General features: G+C 41.4%; 1 protein-coding gene and 1 long non-coding RNA gene across 4 annotated transcripts in view; one reads left to right on the top strand and one right to left on the bottom strand.

Annotated features, from left to right (window-relative positions):
* LOC122553185 (polyphosphatidylinositol phosphatase SYNJ2-like) overlaps nt 1–21,792 on the bottom strand; it is a 244,735-nt gene that overhangs the window by 202,556 nt on the left and 20,387 nt on the right. For all 3 annotated transcript variants that reach the window (XR_015758472.1, XM_087991469.1, XM_087991468.1), the window contains exon 2: nt 7,394–7,480. Coding sequence is in view for 2 of the 3 variants with exons in the window: in XM_087991469.1 (XP_087847595.1) it covers nt 7,394–7,480 (87 nt within the window). In the remaining variant the exon portion in view is untranslated. The remainder of the gene's footprint in view (nt 1–7,393; nt 7,481–21,792) is intronic.
* Nucleotides 13,631–20,284, top strand: LOC122552921 (uncharacterized). Its single transcript, XR_006312553.2, has 3 exons — nt 13,631–14,009; nt 16,564–16,645; nt 19,429–20,284. It is a non-coding gene; the product is annotated as an uncharacterized LOC122552921 (long non-coding RNA).

The following is a 21,792-nucleotide window of genomic DNA, read 5'->3' as shown; positions in this document are numbered from 1 at the left end:
GCAGGCCAGGTGAACACAGCATTGTTTGCTGCTTCTGCCCCCGCTCTGCTGTTAAACGTAACAATGCCAACCGGCTGTTGTGATGTTAGCTTGATCAGTGAATCTTCATATCTCATATGGTAAAGCTCAAATGGCGTAATGTCCATTGGATGGCCACTGACAAGAAGCGTACCGACCTCCTCATCAATTTCATATTGATATTTCGTGCTCATGGCTGGGAAGCTGATTGAATCTGTTGGAACTGGTTGTGGAGGGGTGGGCGATGGTCTGAAGATGTGCTGTGAATGGAGAAACTTGAGACGATGTTAGCTGCTGAAAGTATCTTTGCATCTTCTCTTTCATTCCTTCCTTGCCAGGGTGGGTATCAGTATGAAGACAGTCACACATTTAACTACACTAAATTGTGTCTGCTTATTTCAACACTCTTTGAATTCTTGAAGTCTGTTACTCTGTTCACTGTCTATGACACTACTAAGTTTTATACAATCCATAAACTTCTACATTATAATTAACTGAATTGTTTAGGCAGTACAAACAACAATCAATGGTCCTAAAATCAAACCCTCGCAGGTCCCCCATTCAGGTTATTCCAAAATTATTTTTTTTTAACAAATTGATATTTGGCTAATGTGAAAGCTGTCTGGAACAGCAAGAAAACAACAAAATGTTTCCTGTGCTCTTGCATTTAAGAGGCAGTTTCAGTTCAGATTTAAGTCTCAAATATTTGTGGGAAACAAATGCAGAATATATTAAAATATGTTCTCCAAATGAAACTTCCCGACTAAAACAGTTGAAATTATGGAGGCAATTTTGGTAGTGATCAACATTCTTTAAATTTGCAATTTGAAGGGGGCCAATGAAATCTTAACAATAATTAACAGAATTTAAACAGCTCAGCCTCAAGTTCTAATATTGTCTAGAAAATCTTAACCAACCATCAAACTAAAAATGCATTCTTCTTTTTGTAAACATGCTGCGCAGCAGCAGCAGCAAAGATATTTTAATACAATACTCTCATCTGGTTAAACCATGACCACTGACCCAACTGTCCCTTTTTAAACAGGTATTGTAGAATTTCAAACACATCAAGGCACTCAACTTGTTTTAAGCTTGATCATTTTAAAAAGGACTTAATGTTGTACAATTTCAATGTAGAAAGAAAATCTGCCCCAATACACAGCCCACAAAACACTTTGAATTGAGATCCTGATTCGAACAAGGCAAAATAGTTCCTTAAAAGGATTTTCAGAATCAGTATTTGAACAAACCAAAATTTTTAAACAACAAACACTCTCAGCATGGCATAATCTCCATTGAAACTTTCCTTTTTTAACCCAAGTATTATTAAACCTTAATTTTAGCGTTTCTCTTTTTTTTGCATTCTCTCACTGCAATGACACTTATAAAAACAGAAAGCCCTTGCGGCGGACCACATGGCGCCACGATCCAGCCACTCTCTTCCCCCAGAACAAAGACTCACAGAGCCTCAAATTTCACCACTAGGGGACTTTAACCCCTTTCTCACTTTACTCCTCATGAGGGCTTGAATTCCATTTAAACACAGAGAACCTGAACCTCGCTTATACGCAGAGAGCTCGAACCCCAATTGAACACAAAGCTCAAACCGCAGCACAGTACGGAAGACTTGAACTGCAAATTAACCCAGTAGACTCGAACCCCAATATCGCGCAGAGGACTTGAATCTCAATCACACCCCTAACCCAGGGGACTTGAACTCCAGTACTGCGCAGAGGACTCTAACCTCAACAAAACCCACCCAGGGGATGTGAACCTCAGTACCACGCAGAGGACTCTAACCTCAACTAAACCCACTCCAGAGGACTCTAACCCCATCTCAGGAAACATAACATGTGGATGTAGGTTTGCTTGCTGAGCTGGGATATTCGTTTCCAGACATTTCATCACCTTACTTGGTAACAACTTCAGTGGGCCTCAGGCGAAGCAGTGTACATGATTCCTGCTTTCGATCTATGTGTTTGGGTTTCTTTGGGTTAGCGATGTCATTTTCTGTTCTTTTTCTCAGGGGGTGATAGATGTGTTTGTTGATAGAGTTCCGGTTGGAATGCCATGCTCCTAGGAATGTTCGTGTATATATCTGTTTGGCTTGTCCTAAGATGGATGTGTTGTCCCAGTCGAAGTGGTGTCCTTCCTTATCTGTATGTAAGGATACGAGTGAGAGAGGGTCATGTCATTTTGTGGCTAGTTGGTGTCCACATATCCTAGTGGCTAGTTTTCTGCCGGTTTGTCCAAAGTAGGGCTTGTTACAGTTCTTGCACAGTATTTTGTAAATGACATTAGTTTTGCTTGTTGTCTGTATAGGGTCTTTCAAGTTCATTAGCTGCTGTTTCAGTGTGTTGGTGGGTTTGTGGGCTACCATGATGCCAATGGGTCTGAGTAGTTTGGCAATCATGTCCGAGATGTCTTTGATGTAGGGGAGAGCGGCTAAGGTTTCTGGACATGCTTTGTCTGCTTGCTTGGGTTTGTTGCTGAGAAATCGGCAGAGTGTGTTCATTGGGTACCCATGGTACCCATTCTTTTTGAATACAAAATCCCCTACAAAGTATCCTTACATACAGATAAGGAAGGACACCACTTCGACTGGGACAACACATCCAACTTAGGAAAGCTAAACAGAGACAAGCACGAGAATTCCCCTAGAAGCATGGCATGCCAACCAGAATTCTCAACAAACAGAGTTAGACCCCATCTACCACCCTCTGAGAAAAAGAACAGAAAATGACATCACCACAGGAAATAACATCATCAACCCAAAGAAACCTAAACACATAAATAGAAAGCAGGAATCACCGCTTCGCCTGAGGCCCACTGAAGATGTTACCTAGTAGGGTGACAAAACATCTGGAAATGAACCTCCCAGCTCAGCGAGCAAACCTACATCCAGAACCTCAACCTGAGCTACAAATCTTCTCAAAACTCACTAAAACACAATATGTATCTGGACAGAGTATTGGTGCAAAAAATCAAACCTCATGGTCTCCTACTAATATTCATTCTGATTACCTATACTCAGAAAAGCAGAAGAGAACTCTATCTCTTACATAAAGAACTCTACCTTTCAGTAAAAGTTCAAAATCAGAAGTGTTTTGGTTAAAACCCTGAAGGGGTTATTTGAGAAAGTTTAAATTCTGTGACATGAAAGTTTGAGACTAGCAGTTAAAACCACAGAGAAATTAAGCTCTATAGGAGCATGCTCCTCCTGTTTTTTTTTCCCCTGGTGTGGTGAATCTCTGTGTTCTATGCACAACAGCAGGTTTCACAACTGGAAGCCAATGCATCAGCCCCATAGATTTCAACCAAAAAAGATGATAGTGGTAACAAATTAATCTTACACCAAGAGGAGTGTGATGAAGATGCATCATAATAATAAAAAGGAGGAAACATTCAAACCCAAAGATACTGAACTGGAACCACTAATTTGTGAATTAAAAAGGGATATGGCCAAGGGAAATTGGAAAGATAAACTGACGAGAATAAAAAGAAAAGTCTTCAAAAATGGAGATACTTCAGATCCAAAGTGAGCATATTGTTATAAGGAGCTAAAGAGGATTCAAAATTAGCATCCCTTTTAGTTAAAAGTTGGAAGTGAAATAAAAGGGAAAAATAAAAATGAGCCCCATGATGAAGGTTCAGCACAGTAGAGAATCTTTTGATTACCTATTCTCTTATTCCCTTTCTTCTTGAATTTCTAGGTCATCTTTTGCTGGTTATAAGATTATTAAAGGATTGGACACTCTGGAGGCAGGAGGCAGGAAACATGTTTCCACTGATGGGTGAGTCCCGAACCAGAGGACACAGCTTAAAAATAAGGGGTAGGCCATTTAGGACAGAGATGAGGAGAAACTTCTTCACCCAGAGAGTGGTGGATGTGTGGAATGCTCTGCCCCAGTCTCTGGATTCATTTAAGAAAGAGTTGGATAGAGCTCTCAAGGATAATGGAATCAAGGGTTAAGGCGATAAGGCAGGAACAGGATACTAATTGAGGATGATCAGCCATGATCATAATGAATGGTGGTGCAGGCTCGAAGGGCAGAATGGCCTACTCCTGCACCTATTGTCTATTGGTTCGAAACCCTCCCGAATCACAGAATTACTTGTCTTTTTCATAACATCAGAAATCTTTTAAACTAATTCTATCACAAACTTATCTACTCAGATGTGGCTGTAGAATTCTTCCAACAAAGGTTTTACGACTCAATCGAACGTATAATAGTTGAAAATATGAATTAATTCATATATTGCCATGGCTTATTTATCTTAACTAATTTCTCAAAATAACTTAACCCACACACTTCTCAAACCTCCATAACTGAATGTGTTTAAATTTAAAGATACCTATTTCCAACTTAATCATACAGCTCCAAAACTTGCTTTAAAGTCAGTCATATTAATGATCAAACTTTCCCAAGATCTGTTAATTGAAGATTAACAAACATGCCAGACTCATTACACAATGCTAAATCTAAAAGAGTTTTCTGGAACAGTTGTCAAGGAATCAGCTAGGTAAAAGACCATCTAAAATAATTTTCATAAACTCATCTTCCAAGCTACCTTTGCCAACTAATTTATCAAATATGAAATGAAAGTCCCTCACAATTAACTCATTACTCACTTTACGTTTTCTTATTTTTGTGCAGCTTCAAAAACCCTGTAACAATTTAATACCAATGACTATTTGCTTGGGTCCCTGCCACCTAATGCTCTATCCAGTTTCAGCTCCCATCCCATAACCCTAACATCAATCCTGCCAGATTGAGGAGGGATACTGCTCTGCATTATTTAAATCAGACACAGGAAATAAAACACTTGGCTCCTATTCACTGTATGGGTATCATTCTTGTCTATGTCAGATGTGGCCCTTTTTAAAAACCAACCTCAACTAAAATTCTACCTATTTCTAGGAATCACAATTTAGAAATAACGTCAAGATTGTGGAATAGGTTAAAAAGAATTTTACTCGTGATACCAGAAATGACGGTGTTCAATTATACATTCATAGAGTCATAGAGACATACAGCATGGAAACAGACCTTTCGGTCCAACTCATCCATGCCAACCAGATATCACAACCCAATCTAGTCCCACCTGCCAGCGCCCGGCCCATATCCCTCTAAACCCTTCCTACTCATATTCCTACCAAGATGTCTTTTAAATGTTGCAATTGTAATAGCCTCCATCACTTCCTCTGGCAGTTTATTCCACACACGCACCACTCTCTGCGTGAAAAGGTTGCCCTTAGGTCTCTTATATCTTTCCCCTTTCACCCTAAACTTGTATTTCTGCCTCTAGTTCAGGACTCCCCCACCCCAGGGAAAGATCTTGTCTATTTACCCTATCCGTACCCTCATGATTTTATAAACCTCTATAAGGTCACTAGTCAGCTTTCGAGGTGCCAGGGATTACAGCCCTTGCCTATTCAACCTCTCCCTAAAGCTCAAACCCTCCAACTCTGGCAACATCCTTGTAAATCTTTACTGAACCCTTTCAAGTTTCACAACATCTTTTCGATAGGAAGGAGACCAGAATTGCACGCAATATTCCAAAAATGGCCTAATCAATGTCTTGTACAGCCGCAACATGACCTCCCAACTCCTGTACTCAATGCTCTGACCAATAAAGAAAAGCATACCAACGCCTTCTTCACTATCCTATCTACCTGCGACTCCACTTTCAAGGAGCTATGAACCTGCACTCCAAGGTCTCTTGTTCAGCAACACTCTCTAGGACCTTACCATTAAGTGTATAAGTCCTGCTGAAATTTGCTTTTCCAAAATGCAGCACCTCACATTTATCTAAATTAAACTCCAACTGCCACTCCTCAGCCCATTGGCCCATCTGATCAAGGTGGGTGGCACGGTGGCACAGTGGTTAGCACTGCTGCCTCACAGTGCCAGAGACCCGGGTTCAATTCCCGCCTCAGGCGACTGACTGTGTGGAGTTTGCACGTTCTCCCAGTGTCTGCGTGAGTTTCCTCCAGGTGCTCCGGTTTCCTCCCACAGTCCAAAGATGTGCAGGTCAGGTGAATTGGCCATGCTAAATTGCCCGTAGTGTTAGGTACGGGGTAAATGTAGGGGTATGGGTGGGTTGCGCTTCGGCAGGGCGATGTGGACTTGTTGGGCCGAAGGGCCTGTTTCCACGCTGTAAGTAATCTAATCTAATCTCATTATACTCTGAAGTAACTTTCTTCGCTGTTCACTACACATCCAATTTTGCTGTCATCTGCAAACTTACTAACTATACCTCTTATGCTCACATCCAAATCATTTATATAAATGACGAAAAATAGTGAACCCAGCACCGATCCTCGTGGCACTCCGCTGGTCACAGACCTCCAGTCTGAAAAACAACCCTTACCACAATCCTCTGTCTTCTACCTTTGAGCCAGTTCTGTATCCAAATGGCTAGTTCTCCCTGTATTCCATGAGATCCAACCTTGATAACCAGTCTCCCATGGGGAACCTTGTCGTACGCCTTACTGAAATCCATACAGACCATGTCCACCACTCTGCCCTCACCAATCCTCTTTGTTACTTCTTCAAAAAACTCAATCAAGTTTGTGAGACATGATTTCCCACGCATAAAGCCATGTTGACTATCCTAATCAGTCCTTGCCTTTCCAAATACATGTACATCCTGTCCCTCAGGATTCTCTTCAACAACTGATGAAAAATACTCATTATATGTTGAGAGTCTAAAGAAAATGGAATTCTTCTCCATATCACAGAAGGAAAAAATGTAATAAACAGTTAAAAATAATGTAGAAATTTAAGAAGTAGGAAATTGCTTCCAATTGTAGGAAGATCAGTAACCAAAGGGAATACATCTTAAATAATTAGCAAAAGAACCAGGATGAATGAGGGGAATTCGGTTTATGCAATGTCTTACCATGTGCTATGCAAAAGGGCACTGGAAGCAAATTCAATTGTGACCTTAAAAAGGGATTGGATTTATATTTAAAGCTTTCAGGATTTTGAGGAAGACTGGGACTCATTTTTAGTTCTTTCAAAGAGCTGGCACAAGAACAATGGGCTGAATTACATCCTTTGTGTTACACAATGGCCCAATTCTTCACATTGCAGTGGTAAGAAATGACAGAATTTTCAAAATTATACAAATGGCAACTGAGCAAGGAATAAAAATGAAAACATGTCAGTGCAAAAAATCCCAACTCAATGTGCACTTCAAATTCAAATTAATTTGATAGAATATCACACCAAAGTGCTCAACTTCTATAACTTGTCAGGATGCAGACTTTTTTTTCCTAAATCTGATAAGATTCTTGCTAAACCTGACAAAATTCTAATTTTGACCAATTCTGCTCCATTAGGTTCCATAAGATCACCTATCCACTTACCATTCTTTATACAAAGTACTCCCAGACAGCCATATGCATCCATTATTTTCAGAAATTGACCCTTCACAATCTCCTTCTCCTCAGATGCTGTAAAAAAAACAAAAACACACATTACGCATTTGACATGTGGGGTCCACGTAAATTCAGACAATAATGAGCTTAGATCATCAGATGGCATTAGCTTCTATTCCCATAAACTGGAACTCAGTAAAGAGAAAAGTTGCCTTGTTCAAGACCTGCCTTAAGACAACTATGATCAGTTTAGTCATTTCATTTTCCCTCCATTTTAAAATGTGTATTTTCATTCATTCTTTACCTCTCTCCACCATTCACAAACTCAATAGTAACTTATCCTCAGAGTTAGGTACCAGGAATTGAGTCTTAGATTGACTCAACATCTAATTTCTGTTTCTTGTATTGCAGAGTTAAGAGAGATTATAGTGTTGCAATTTACAACCTTCATTGTATTCCATAGCCAGATAAGGAGATTTTTCATTCTTCTGTCTGGGCTTGATTTAAAACTAGGCCTCAAATTTGAAAGCAACACTTGTTGATTTTTGAATTTAAATTCAGAAGAATTTTGCAGGAAACACTTACATTAATCTTCAACTAATCTCATCAGGTGATGTACAATGAGAGCTTTTACTCAAAATATAAATCAGTGAAAATATTTCTATAATGTAAATGCTTTAGCCCAGCCAACTGCTCAGAGTTTCCCATCATCATAGTGGCCTTCACTTGGACATTAACTTAATCATTAAATTCAAACAATATACTTAATTCTGTTTCCCACAGGATCTAGTTGACCCAGACAGTCCCAGGTTTATGATTTGCTACAACAGGGCTCAAATGTCAATGAAGCCAAGATGCAAGTAAACATTTGCTACTAGGTTCTGACTCTACATCAGTACAAATAAAGTTAGACATTACATAATGGATCAGCAAATTATAATATTGTGATGTCAGCTGTTTCGGTGGCAGCACACTTGCCTCTGAATCAGAAGGCTGTAGGTTCAAGCTCCACTTCAGAAACTTTACAAACTTCTATAAAGGTCATCCTTCAACCTCCTATGTTCCAAGGAAAAATGTTCCAGTCGATCCAACTTCTCCTTATAAGTCAAACCCTCAAGTGCCAGTAACATTCTTGTAAATCTTTTCTGTACCCGTTCCAATTTAATTATGCCCTTCCTATAGCAGGGCAACCAGAACTGTATTCAGTACTCCAAAATTGGCCTCAATGTCCTATAAAACTGCAACATGATATCACAACTCCTCTACTCAATGCTCTGACCAATGAAGGCAAGTGTGCCAAACGTCCCTGTCTACCTGTGATGCCACTTTCAAGGAACTATATACCTGAATCCTAGGTCTCTTAGTTCAAAAATATTCCACAAGGTATCAACTGTTCAAGTCCTGCCTTGGCTTGTTTGATCAAAATGCAACACCTCACACGTATCTCAATTTAAGTCTATCTGCCACTCCTCAGCCCTTTGTTTCTAACCTTTCTGCTAGTAGAAGTAGTTTGTCCTCATTTACTCTCCTTCTTCATTTTGAACACTTATCGAATTTCTTCTTTACCTTGTCTTCCTAAGAGAAACAAACTTCTCTAGTCTCTCTAACCAAATGAAAGCCCTCAACAATTCTGGTAAATCTCTTCTGCACCCCAGCAAAAGCCTTGATATCATTCCTAATGTGTGACACCAAGAATTGAATGAACAATATGAATTAAGAGCAGAAATCAGCCATTCATGCCACTTGCCTTCCAATAAGGTCACAGTTGGTCTCTCTGATCCAAATACCATTCCCACCTTTCCCCAGATAAATTTTGATTCCCTTGCCTGATGAAAAACTATCCACTGTTATCTTTAAAATATTTAATCTCCCTGTTTCCACCACATTGTGAGGCAGAAAGTTCCAAAGTCGCAAAACCTTCAAAAAAAATAAATTTCCTTCATCTTAGCAATCACTAATTTTAAAGAAGTATCTCCTAGCTGTGGAATTTTCCACACGAGTAAATATGCATTCCACCTTGTCAAGGCCATTCAGAACTTTACAAATTGTATGATTTGGAGGAGCCAGTGTTGGACTGGGGTGGATAGAGTTAAAATTCACACAACACCAGGTTATAGTCCAACAGCACTAGCTTTTGGAGAGCTGCTCCTTCATCAGGTGGTTGTGAAGCAGAATCATAACACACAGAATTTATAGCAAAAGATTACAGTCTCATGCAGCTGAAATGATATATTGAACAAACCTAGATGGTTAAGTTTTGCACCTTTTAGAGTGGGTTTGCTGGTTTTAGTTCTTTAATATGTAAATGCCAGAACTTCTTCAAAGTCACATTCTCAAGATGACTTATGGTTTTATAACAAAAGGAGACATCTCAGCTCAGACAATACCTTAAAATTGTGAGTTTACAGTCTGTATGTATCCCAATCTGGAGTCAGACTGGTCCTATTTCAAAGTATAATTTACGAAATATTACCTGTATTGACTGCTTGCAGGTTCTGCATTTTTGAACAAAATAGAATCTATCTGCAAATGTATTTCTGTACATAGAAATACCAGTCAGGGAACACTTCAACAGCCAGGGACATTCGGCCTCAGACCTTCTTCAGGTGATCATCCTCCAAGGCGAACTTCGGAACAGGCAAGCAAAGGCTGATAGCCATGTTCAGTACCCATGATGATAGTCTCAAATGGGACCTTGGGTTCATGTCACACTCCAGGTGACACCACTGTTTTTAGATCAGATTACTTAGTGTGAAAACAGGCCCTTCGGCCCAACAAGTTCACACCGACCCTCCAAAGAGCAACCCATCCAGACCCATTCCCCTACATTTACCCCTTCACCTAACGCTATGGGCAATTTAGCATGGCCAATTCACCTAAACTGCACATTTTTTGGACTGTGGAAGGAAACCGGAGCACCCGGAGGAAACCCACGCAGACACGGGGAGAATGTGCAAACTCCACACAGACAGTTGCCTGAGGCGGGAATTGAACCCAGGTCTCTGGTGCTGTGAGGCAGCAGTGCTAAGCACTGTGCCACCGTGCCACCCACACATGCACCCTTTTTCATACCTGCGCGCGCACGCGCACACACACACGCACGCGCACACACACGCACACTTTTACCCCATCACACATTTTACCAAGCTTGCACACACGCAAACACTCACTCTCTCACATGCACACACACACACACACACTCTCTCCTGCATATGCACACATGTATAGGTTTATGGAGTGAATTTGTACTTGCAGTTACATTCTGTTTTGCTCAAAAAATGCAGAACCTGCAAGCAGTCAATCTCTACAATATTTTGTAAATTCCACTTAGGAAATAGAACCAGTCTGACTCAAATTGGGATACAAACAGACAGACTGTAACCTCACACCTTTAATGCATTGTCTGACACCTTTTGAATGAAAACCTTAAATTATCTTGAGAATGTTACTTAGAAATAGTTAGGGATCTACATATTAAAGAACCAAAAACAGCAAATCCATTCTAAAAGATTAAAGACTTAATCTAGGTTTGTTCAAGATTTCACTGTAGTCTTTTCACTGTAATCTTTTCCTATAAATTCTGTTTCTTATGGCCCTGCTTCACAACCACCGGATGAAGAAGCAGCACCTCAAAAGCTAGTGCCTCCAAATAAACCTGTTGGACTATAACCTAGTGTTGTGTGATTAACTTTACAAATTGTAACAATCTTACAAAGATCAGTGGATAGTGTGGAATTTTTCCAAAAAAAATATACAGCAGCATATAGATCAGTTGTAGATCTGGGCAGAGAAATGGCAGATGGAGTTTAATCCAGGTAAGTGTAAGGTGTTGCACTTCAGGTAGGGAAAGAGTTAAGTTTTGGGTTGTGTGACAAAGGCTCAGCTAGCATGACTTTGACCAGATAAAAGCTTGCAGTAAACAATGAGGTGCTGGATTCTGGATCAGTGGTGCTGGAAGAGCACAGCAATTCAGGCAGCATCCGAGGACAGGCAAAATCGACATTTCGGGCAAAAGCCCTTCATCAGGAATAAAGGCAGAGAGCCTGAAGCGTGGAGAGATAAGCTAGAGGAGGGTGGGGGTGGGGAGAGAGTGGCATAGAGTACAATAGGTCAGTGGGGAAGGAGATGAAGGTGATAGGTCAGGGAGGAGAGGGTGGAGTGGATAGGTGGAAAAGGAGCTGGGCAGGTCGGACAAGTCCGGACAGGTCAGGGGATCGAGTTTCTGGAGGTTAGAAGCTAGGATGAGGTGGGGGAAGGGGAAATGAGGAAACTGTTGAAATCCACATTGATGCCCTGGGGTTGAAGTGTTCCGAGGCGGAAGATGAGGCGTTCTGTCTCCAGGCGTCTGGTGGTGAGGGAGCGGCGGTGGAGGAGGCCCAGCACCTCCATATCCTCGGCAGAGTGGGAGGGGGAGTTGAAATGTTGAGCCACTGGGCGATTTGGTTGATTGGTGCGGGTGTCTCGGAGATGTTCCCTAAAGCGCTCTGCTAGGAGGCGCCCAGTCTCCCCAATGTAGAGGAGACCGCATCGGGAGCAACGGATACAATAGATGATATTAGTGGATGTGCAGGTAAAACTTTGATGGATGTGGAAAGCTCCTTTGGGGCCTTGGATAGAGGTGAGGGAGGAGGTGTGGGCGCAGGTTTTACAGTTCCTGCGGTGGCAGGGGAAAGTGCCAGGATGGGAGGGTGGGTCGTAGGGGGGCATGGACCTGACCAGGTAGTCACAGAGGGAACAGTCTTTGCGGAACGCGGAGAGGGGTGGGGAGGGAAATATATCCCTGGTGGTGGGGTCTGTTTGGAGGTGGCGGAAATGTCGGAGGATGATTTGGTTTATGCGAAGGTTGGTAGGGTGGAAGGTGAGCACCAGGGGCGTTCTGTCCTTGTTGCAGTTGGAGGGGTTGGGTCTGAGGGCGGAGGTGCGGGATGTGGATGAGATGCGTTGGAGGGCATCTTTAACCACGTGGGAAGGGAAATTGCGGTCTCTAAAGAAGGAGGCCATCTGGTGTGTTCTATGGTGGAACTGCTCCTCCTGGGAGCAGATACGGCGGAGGCAGAGGAATTGGGAATACGGGATGGCATTTTTGCAAGAGGTAGGGTGGGAAGAGGTGTAATCCAGGTAGCTGTGGGAGTCGGTGGGTTTGTAGAAGATGTCAGTGTCAAGTCGGTCGTCACTGATGGAGATGGAGAGGTCCAGGAAGGGGAGGGAGGTGTCAGAGATAGTCCAGGTAAATTTAAGGTCAGGGTGGAATGTGTTGGTGAAGTTGATGAATTGCTCAACCTCCTCGCGGGAGCACAAGGTGGCGCCAATGCAGTCAATGTAGCGGAGGAAGAGGTGGGGAGTGGTGCCGGTGTAATTACGGAAGATCAACTGCTCTACGTAGCCAACAAAGAGACAGGCATAGCTGGGGCCCATACGTGTGCCCATGGCTACCCCTTTGGTCTGGAGGAAGTTGGAGGATTCAAAGGAGAAATTGTTAAGGGTGAGGACCAGTTCGGCCAAACGAATGAGAGTGTCGGTGGAGGGGTACTGTTGGGAACGTCTGGAGAGGAAAAAACGGAGGGCTTGGAGGCCCTGGTCATGGCGGATGGAGGTGTAGAGGGATTGGATATCCATGGTGAAGATGAGGTGTTGGGGGCCGGATAAACGGAAGTCCTGGAGGAGGTGGAGGGCGTGGGTGGTGTCTCGAACGTATGTGGGGAGTTCCTGGACTAGGGGGGATAGGACAGTGTCGAGGTAGGTAGAGATGAGTTCAGTGGGGCAGGAGCATGCTGAGACAATGGGTCGGCCAGGGTGGTCAGGCTTGTGGATCTTGGGAAGGAGGTAGAACCGGGCAGTGCGGGGTTCCCGGACTATGAGGTTGGAAGCTGTGGGTGGGAGATCTCCTGAGGTGATGAGGTTCTGTATGGTCTGGGAGATGATGGTTTGGTGATGGGGGGTGGGGTCATGGTCAAGGGGGCAGTAGGAAGAGGTGTCCTCGAGTTGGCGAATATGGATTTCAACAGTTTCCTCCTCATTTCCCCTTCCCCCACCTCATCCTAGCTTCTAACCTCCAGAAACTCGATCCCCTGACCTGTCCGGACTTGTCCGACCTGCCCAGCTCCTTTTCCACCTATCCACTCCACCCTCTCCTCCCTGACCTATCACCTTCATCTCCTTCCCCACTGACCTATTGTACTCTATGCCACTCTCTCCCCACCCCCACCCTCCTCTAGCTTATCTCTCCACGCTTCAGGCTCTCTGCCTTTATTCCTGATGAAGGGCTTTTGCCCGAAACGTCGATTTTGCCTGTCCGCGGATGCTGCCTGAATTGCTGTGCTCTTCCAGCACCACTGATCCAGAATCTGGTTTCCAGCATCTGCAGTCATTGTTTTTACCTCTGAGGTGCTGGAGGCAAGGGTAGTGGGTTAACAGGTAAAAAAACATTCATTATGTAAAGCCAGTTAACAAGGTGAAAAAGCATTCATTATGCAAAGTTAGTTAAACAGGGTTAAGAACATTCATCATGAAACACCAGAAGGCTTAATCTCCACTATTTGACACTCGCTGATTGCAATGGTCACCCAATCAATATAGATGTTGCCTTATTTGGATGCTGCTCCGTGTAAGTGACTATACAATTCATTAAGAATCTATTGTTCAAGAGAAGACCACAAACTCATGTCCCTGTGTACATGGGTGATTGTTCTCTCTCCCTGCAGGGCCTGGAACAAAGAGGTAAAACTATACTGTGTCTCTATGTGTTTTGCTTTGACTGAGATGGGAACAGGACAACACAAAGATGTGCAGTTTGGGTGGTTTGGCCATGCTTAATTGCCCATAGTGTTCAGAGATGTGTAGGTTAGGTGCGTTAGCCATGGGGAAGTGTAGGGTCACAGTGAAAGGGTAGGGTCTGGGTGGGATGCTCTTTGGAGGGTCGGTGTGGATTTATTGGGCTGAAGGGCCGTTTCCACACTGTAGGGATTCCATGGAAACACAGACCTAAGGGAGTGTGTACACAAATCTTTGGTGTATGGATAAGTTGATGTGGGTATTTCAAAAGAATGCAATTGAAAACTTATGAAGGACAGAATTACTACTGTAGAAAGAGGCTACTCAGCTCACTGTACCTGCACTGGCTCTATAAATTAGTGCCAGTTTCCTGCCTTCACCTGGTAACCCTGTGTAATGTTCCTTTTCCAATTAAAGTCAAAATCCTTTTTGAGTGCTTCAGTTCAACCTTCTTTCATCAGACTCTCAGGCAGCACATTCCAGACCCTCGCCACATACTTTTTCTCATTAATTTTACATCTTGTGCCATTTACTTTAAATCTGTGGTCCATGATTTTTAATAAAATCCCCTTTCCTAATAGGTACATAAAGTACCCATCAAGCAAGTTTAAAAACAATGTTTATGTAGAATTGATGTGGAGATGCTGGTTTTGGACTAGGGTGAACAAGGTCAGAAGTCACACAATACCAGGTTATAGTCCAGGTTTGTTTGAAATCACAGGCTTTTGGAGGGTTGCTCCTTCGTCAGGTGAAGTCCAATTCACTCGATGGAGCAGCCTCATTTATGAGGAGAGACTGGCTCGGCTATATTTATTATCCTTGCAGCAGGGGAGGATGAGGGAGGACCTGAGTCAGGTATACAAAATTATGAGAGGCACATAATAGTTCATGAAAATTCCTTCCCCATGTCAGAAATGACTAAGACCAGAGGGCATAAGTTTAAGTTGAGGAGTAGGCGGTTTAGACAGGATCGGAGGAAACGGTTTTTCATCCAGGAAGTGGTAGAAATATGCAATGTGCTGCCTGAGGGGGTGGTGGAGGCAGGTACTCTTGCAACACTTAAGAAGCAGCTGCATAAGCACTTAAAACACAAGGCTATGAACCAAGTGCAGATGAATGGGATTCATGTAGTGTGGTATTTGTAGGTCAGCATAAATATAGTGGAGTGAAGGGAATGTTTCTATGCTGTATGGCTCAACAAGTCTATGAGCAGTAAACATAATTTTCATCACAATCCCAGCATGCACAAACGTTTCAATTTGGTTGATGTCATTGCATCAGTATTTGTAAGTAAATGGGAAGAGGTTTACCCAACACTTTGTCTTAAAGCCTGCACCCCTCAATACCAAAGGAAGCAAAGATTTCATATAAAATGCATTTAGGAAGGAACTTTAAGAAAGACCAACAGAAAAAAAAAAATAGTTTGTAAGTCAAATTTTTCACAATATTGTTTTCTACACATTTTGTTACCTCTAAAACGAATATTATCAGTTTTTGCCAAGTATGAAACAGCCTTTCTGTTTTCATTACACTTTTGGACTTGAGTTGCTCTCATCATTTGCATTAAAATTCTAGGATCTTTCTTATCAAGTTCAGTAACCAATCAGTAATTCCCAGATTTGTTTTAAATCTCCATCTCAAAAAGATGTATTAAGGTGGAGGGAATTCCAGAGTGTTAAAAATCTACATCAACCAGGTCTTTGAATTCTTTGAGACAGAGAGATTGAAAGAAAGAGTGAGAGAAGGTTAACTCTTTGTGGTCGGATTTGAATGTACACTTGCTTGTCATGGATTGAATTTGTGTTGTTCCCTGGAGTTTGAGATCCCAGAAGGTTATGAACTTTGTTTGCATTTTGGGAGATGATTTTTTTTAAAAAAAAGCCATGTTGTAGGACAATGGTATTGGGAATGTTAGCTGAGCAAGGTTACCTCATGACCTTTTCCATATAATTTAGACTAGTCCATCATTATGATGTATGATAAAATGGAGGCTTATCTAGCCAAGGCAATTGGCCATTTAGCCTGGCTTGATCAGGATTTCCCACTTTTGTGCATGTAGCTTAATTAGTCAAGTATACTCAGACCTGTCAATTAGTTTCTCTTCCTCTACAAACTTTTGCCATTTTAATACTGCTTATCTGATTAAGGACATGTGGCACTTTTTGAAATCTCAGTACCAATTTCTGTATAAAGACAGCTTGTTTGCAGCAATAAGGGGAGTCGCCTGAGAGAGCTCTTAGGGTAAGAGCTGGCATCGCTACTATGCTAATGGTATAAAACTTTAGCTCAAGCCTGGCTTGTAGTTTTCTATGTTATAGTGTAACATTGATGCCATTGGTAAATAAAGGTTATAGTTTACATTAAACTGTAAGAGTTTTATATTCCAGCCTACCAAAGAGTACCATCTCCAGGACGAAGCAAGAGAAGCTTACAAGTCGAGTCCATTAGGGATTCCCTGAGCCACGTGGAGTAGGTACTTTCACATATAGCTAATCGAAATAAACGTTTCCATTTATCGGATTATTTTGGTTTTGAAGAGAAGTATGATATGGTCTTCTTCTGCCCTTCCTCTTCCCATCAATACCCCAACCATGACCTCCAGTGCTAAATATCACAGCTGAACCCAATTTTATATTCAACCCACATGCAACCAATGGATAATATTGAAAAGACAAAAATAACTAAACTCTCTCCTAAATTAGTTGATTCTAATATCACCAAACTTACTACCACTATGACTGCCCTAATGATTCATGTATTGATTTTGAAATTTTCCCAGCTTGAGAGATCTGGCTCCATTCTCGATGATGTGTTGACATCAGCCTTTCAAGGAGCTTGCAGTGGTACTTAATCTTTTAAAAAGTCATTCACGTTTCATGTTCATTGACCTATCATTGATTACTGTGAAATAACTTCTAGAATTATCTGTCAAAAAAAATGCTGTGGAACCTCAGTCGTTGACTATGTTTAAGGTAGAGATTGATAAGTACTCTGACTACCAATAACATGCAAGGTTTTATGTATGGGGTTGGTAAAGGCAGTGAAGTATTTGATCAGTCATGATCCTGTTAAATGGTAGGCAGGCTCAATAGGCTGCATGGCCACTTCTGTTCCTATGCTCCTGAAACACAATGCTGGTAATCAGCTGTTAATCATGAATCTAACTGATGCTATGGTATTGAGATTCAATGCTCGCTAAAACTGCATAAGCCAAGGATCTTGGCATGTTGTTCCAATGTTACTGACTTCCCTGTATAAGCAAAGAGATACAGAGTAAGCAGAAAAAGGAAGTATATGAAAATTTTCACTTTGATGATTCAAGTGGTTCAAGGGAATAAAGGAAATCAGAGCCTAGTAACTGATTGTAAAAGATAATCCAAAAGCCTTCAATAAGATTTAAATAGTCTTACAATAGTAAGAGGTCAGTAGGGATAATCAGGGACTAATGAGTATTTTGCTTGGTCTTCACCAAGAAAGATTAGATTAGATTAGATTACTTACAGTGTGGAAACAGGCCCTTCGGCCCAACAAGTCCACACCGACCCACCGAAGCACAACCCACCCATACCCCTACATGTACCCCTTTTTACCCAACACTACGGACAATTTAACATGGCCAATTCACCTGACCTGCACATCTTTGGACTGTGGGAGGAAACCGGAGCACCCGGAGGAAACCCACGCAGACACTGGGAGAACGTGCAAACTCCACACAGTCAGTCGCCTGAGGCGGGAACTGAACCCGGGTCTCTGGCACTGTGAGGCAGCAGTGCTAACCACTGTGCCACCGTGCCGTGATAAGTCAAAATGAACAAGGAAGTAGTTGACATACTAGATGGACTAACAACATCACCAAGATGAACATCACTAAGAACAGAGGAAATAAAAGGGAGGAAGTTGCATAAACAATCTTTAAATCCTTCTCGTATACAAAGGACTTGTAACTGGCAGGTTTTACACTCTTACCAAAAAAAGGTGCATGGATAAACCCAGCAACTACAGGTCTGTCTGTTTAACCTCAGTCTGAACAAACCTTTAGGAAAGATGGGCCAGATTTTTGCTTCCACGTCGATAGCACAAAATTAGAAATTTCCCTTCTCACTGAATCTACCTCAAGAGTAAAACTCCAGTTAAACCTGATTTTTACAGACAGCAGGTTCTGTTTGGAATCAGGTTCACTGTCTCCAGATGCAGATTAAAAGGTAGCCCCTGAGGCTGTTCAGTGCAAGGTCAGCTGGTTAAAATACACACCTTGGTTCACAAAATGTAGTTTTCTCAAAATTTTATTGCCTCTGAACCACATTTGTCACACTTTATCACTAACTCACCTACTTTTCAAGCAAAACACTACAGATGCTGGAAATCTGAAATAAGAACAAAGAAATGCAGAGGAAAAAATACCAACAGGTCAAGCAGCATCTATGTTTTAGGTTGCTGACCTTTCATCAAAATTGTTAAACCATACCTGCCAGCATAGTCCCATGATGGACCTATATCAAAGTAATACCCACACCACCCTTTGTCCAAACAGCCTCCATGTCAATTCACTCACGAGGCATCATGGGCAGACTTCAGCAGCCACAAAGATGGAGCAAAAAACTTTGAAAATCTAGTGCATTACTCACTCGTGAATATTTCCATTTACCCAGTGCAGGCTTTTAATCTCTCATAAAAGTAAACTTTTAAACAGACTCAATACAAGAGACAGCTAATCATTGAATTATCTCTTATATATTAATCAGTGAATTCAGAAACCCCTACAGGTTAAGTTTAACTTTTGAAACTCAGTCAAGCATTCATAATGGTCTGTTAATAATCCTTGGGCAAACATCATCAAGAGATTCTTTTGGGCATGCCTTTCTCTGATGTGCAGGTAGCCTGTCAATCAAAACAAACAGTTTGGCATTTTAAAAATTTTCAGTGTCAGCTATTAACTATTATTTAAAGTCTACACAGCAGGGGTTTTAAAAAACTTCAGATCACGTGGGGGGACTCGCCATGCAGCTAATAACTGAAAAGGGAATATCCACCCAAGAATTTACTGAAGTGGTTATCGGTCATATTCGCCAAAAGGACTTGGGCTGCAAGCAGCTACCTAGACTTGAGTGACAGGAAAGCAAAATGGCATGTCAATTTAGAGTGATGGAATTTTTAATGAAAAGTTGTACTCTGTACAATGAATGTTTTAATGCAAACTTGAAGGCAAACAGAGTTCTTGAAGACTTAATGATATTAATTTTTTTGAACACTAGTGAAAGTCAGACCGTTGCAAGGTCAAGGCATCTGATGAAATCAGAAACCAGTGGAGAAGACCTCTAAAGAACTATGTGAAGTGTTGGAAAGTCATTTTGTACCAAAGTCACTGATTATCATGGACCCTTTCTGTTTTTACGAACGGGTACAACAGAAAGGACAGCCCATTGCCCAATTCATAGCCACCTTAAAGAGGTTAGCAGAACATTGTAATTTCACAGCATTCCTCCAGGATGTCTTGCAGGATCAGTTGGTTTGTGGCCTCCAACTTGAAACCAATGATAGCTACTAACAAAGAGACCTGGCTTTCAAGCCAGCTGTCAAAAATCGCTACTTCATTGGAGTCGGCAGCTAGCAAAGAAACACAGAAGTGAAACATTCTCTCCACATCTACTCTGTCCAATCAATTCAAATGAACAGAGGTCACAGTACTGGTCTTTGGATGTAGGTTTGCTCGCTGAGCTGGAAGGGTCAGTTTCAGACATTTCGTATGTAACATCAATGAGCCTCCGGATGAAGCACTGGTGGCATGGCCAGCTTTCTATTTATGTGTTGGCTGTTTAACAGTCCTGAGAACATCCATTCTTGTGCTGCCTGTGTTTTGTCATGCCTCGAGTTCATAAGATTTAGACCTGGTATTTCATCCACTTAAGCATAGTTCCTATGTCAATTGTTTTCTTTTTATCCCATATATTATATTCATGCTCACACTCAAATAAAAGTAAACAGAATAGACACTAAGTAAAAACTGAAGCAAAGCAATTATGTATTCCTTCTGCCATTCTTTCACTGTGTTCACTTTTCTTACCCTTCACTGACATTATTTGTCATTTATGCATTTGTGAAATATCACTTATTTTCTGTTAAATTATGTTTTCTCATAGCCTTGAGACTTTATAAACTTTTCTCTCAATTTCCTCCTACTTCTCTTTGTCTTCTTCTTTAATTGTCGAGCACCTTGCATTGATAGTTTTTATTTCAATGTGGGTGTACTCCTACTCCCAACGACAGCTGCAGTTCAAGAAGGCAGTTCACTGCCACCTTCTCCAGGGCAATTATGCAATAAACGCTGGCCCAGCCAGTAAAGCTCTCATATCCTGAATGCATTTTTTTAAAACATTAGTAGTCCTTAATTAGATCCTTGCTTATGGCTTTTGTCGAAAACAGTTTCGCTTGACTGCTATTAATTAATCTTTAAAGAATTCCCATTGTTTACTTGTATTTTCAAAGAAACTAAGTTCAAAATCTAATGTCCTCAAATTTATTTTCCAATTGATTACAATAGGCTTTGCTCCCATTACTCTTGCACCTTACAATATTGTGATGACTGTCATTAGGTTACTCTTCTTCTCTTACTTCTATTTATTCTACTTCACGAACTATTGCAAAATCTGGCAATGATTTTTCTTGCCAGACTTCTCAAGTCTAAGTTAAAAAGTAGTGCTGAATCCAAGTGCAAAAACTCCATTCCTTTTTTGGTAAAAAGAAATAGACTCAATGTATCTGGGGGCAATTGAAATCTTCTGCAATTATTATTCCATGCCATTGCTCTTCTAATAGAACATTCCTACATACTTCTTCTCCACTAGACTTCCACTATTTGGACCATAGTAATCCCGTCAGACAACTAGATTGATTTTTGAATTAAAAGTTGGCAATCAAACAACATACATGCTGCATCAATCCTACTTTGGCTCAGATTATTGTAGCCATGTAAACAGGATTTACACAATGAGGCCATATGAAAGGGAGCGAACTATGTTTGAGAATGCGTATCGGGTATAACCAGGTAGAGAAAGAGTTAAGTCGAATTTTATGAAATGAGATACAGCTCAGCATGACTCAGATCAGAGAAGAACTTGCAGTTAACAATGGGATGCTGGAGTTAAGAGTAATGGGTTAACAAGGTGGGGGGGGGGGAAGGGAGAGGAGGAGAACCGGACGACGTGTTGGGACTAAGAATTACCATAGACATTAAAACTGATGGGCTATTACCCAGTGACTAGTGTCCTCCAAAAAATATTCACAACTCAAACTTAGAGTTCAGACTTCCAAATGACTTAGCTTAATAGTCACTCATTAAAATAGAGAGGATAACATTCTCCAACTCCTGGATAACTACATTAGGGATCTTCAAGCCACTTTCAATAATCAGAAAAATGGGTATGATTTTGATGCTTATCAACTTTGATGGGTTTTTGATTGGTCTACACTGCTTCAGCTTTGAACTTAAAGTTCACATTGAGAACACCACTAAAGGCACGTGTACTTTTTTTGTTTGATCCAGAATCTCTGTCATTCTTTGTTCTATGTGTGACTATCTTCAACCAGTACACTTTCTTCACCCCCTTTCCATACTTTGT

The sequence above is a fragment of the Chiloscyllium plagiosum genome, unplaced genomic scaffold (assembly GCF_037043375.1).
Source record: "Chiloscyllium plagiosum isolate Xiang-an unplaced genomic scaffold, Cpla_swu_hap1 HiC_scaffold_10, whole genome shotgun sequence".
In the NCBI taxonomy this organism is placed as follows: Eukaryota; Metazoa; Chordata; class Chondrichthyes; order Orectolobiformes; family Hemiscylliidae; genus Chiloscyllium; species Chiloscyllium plagiosum.
This window is presented reverse-complemented; position numbering and strand designations above follow the sequence as displayed.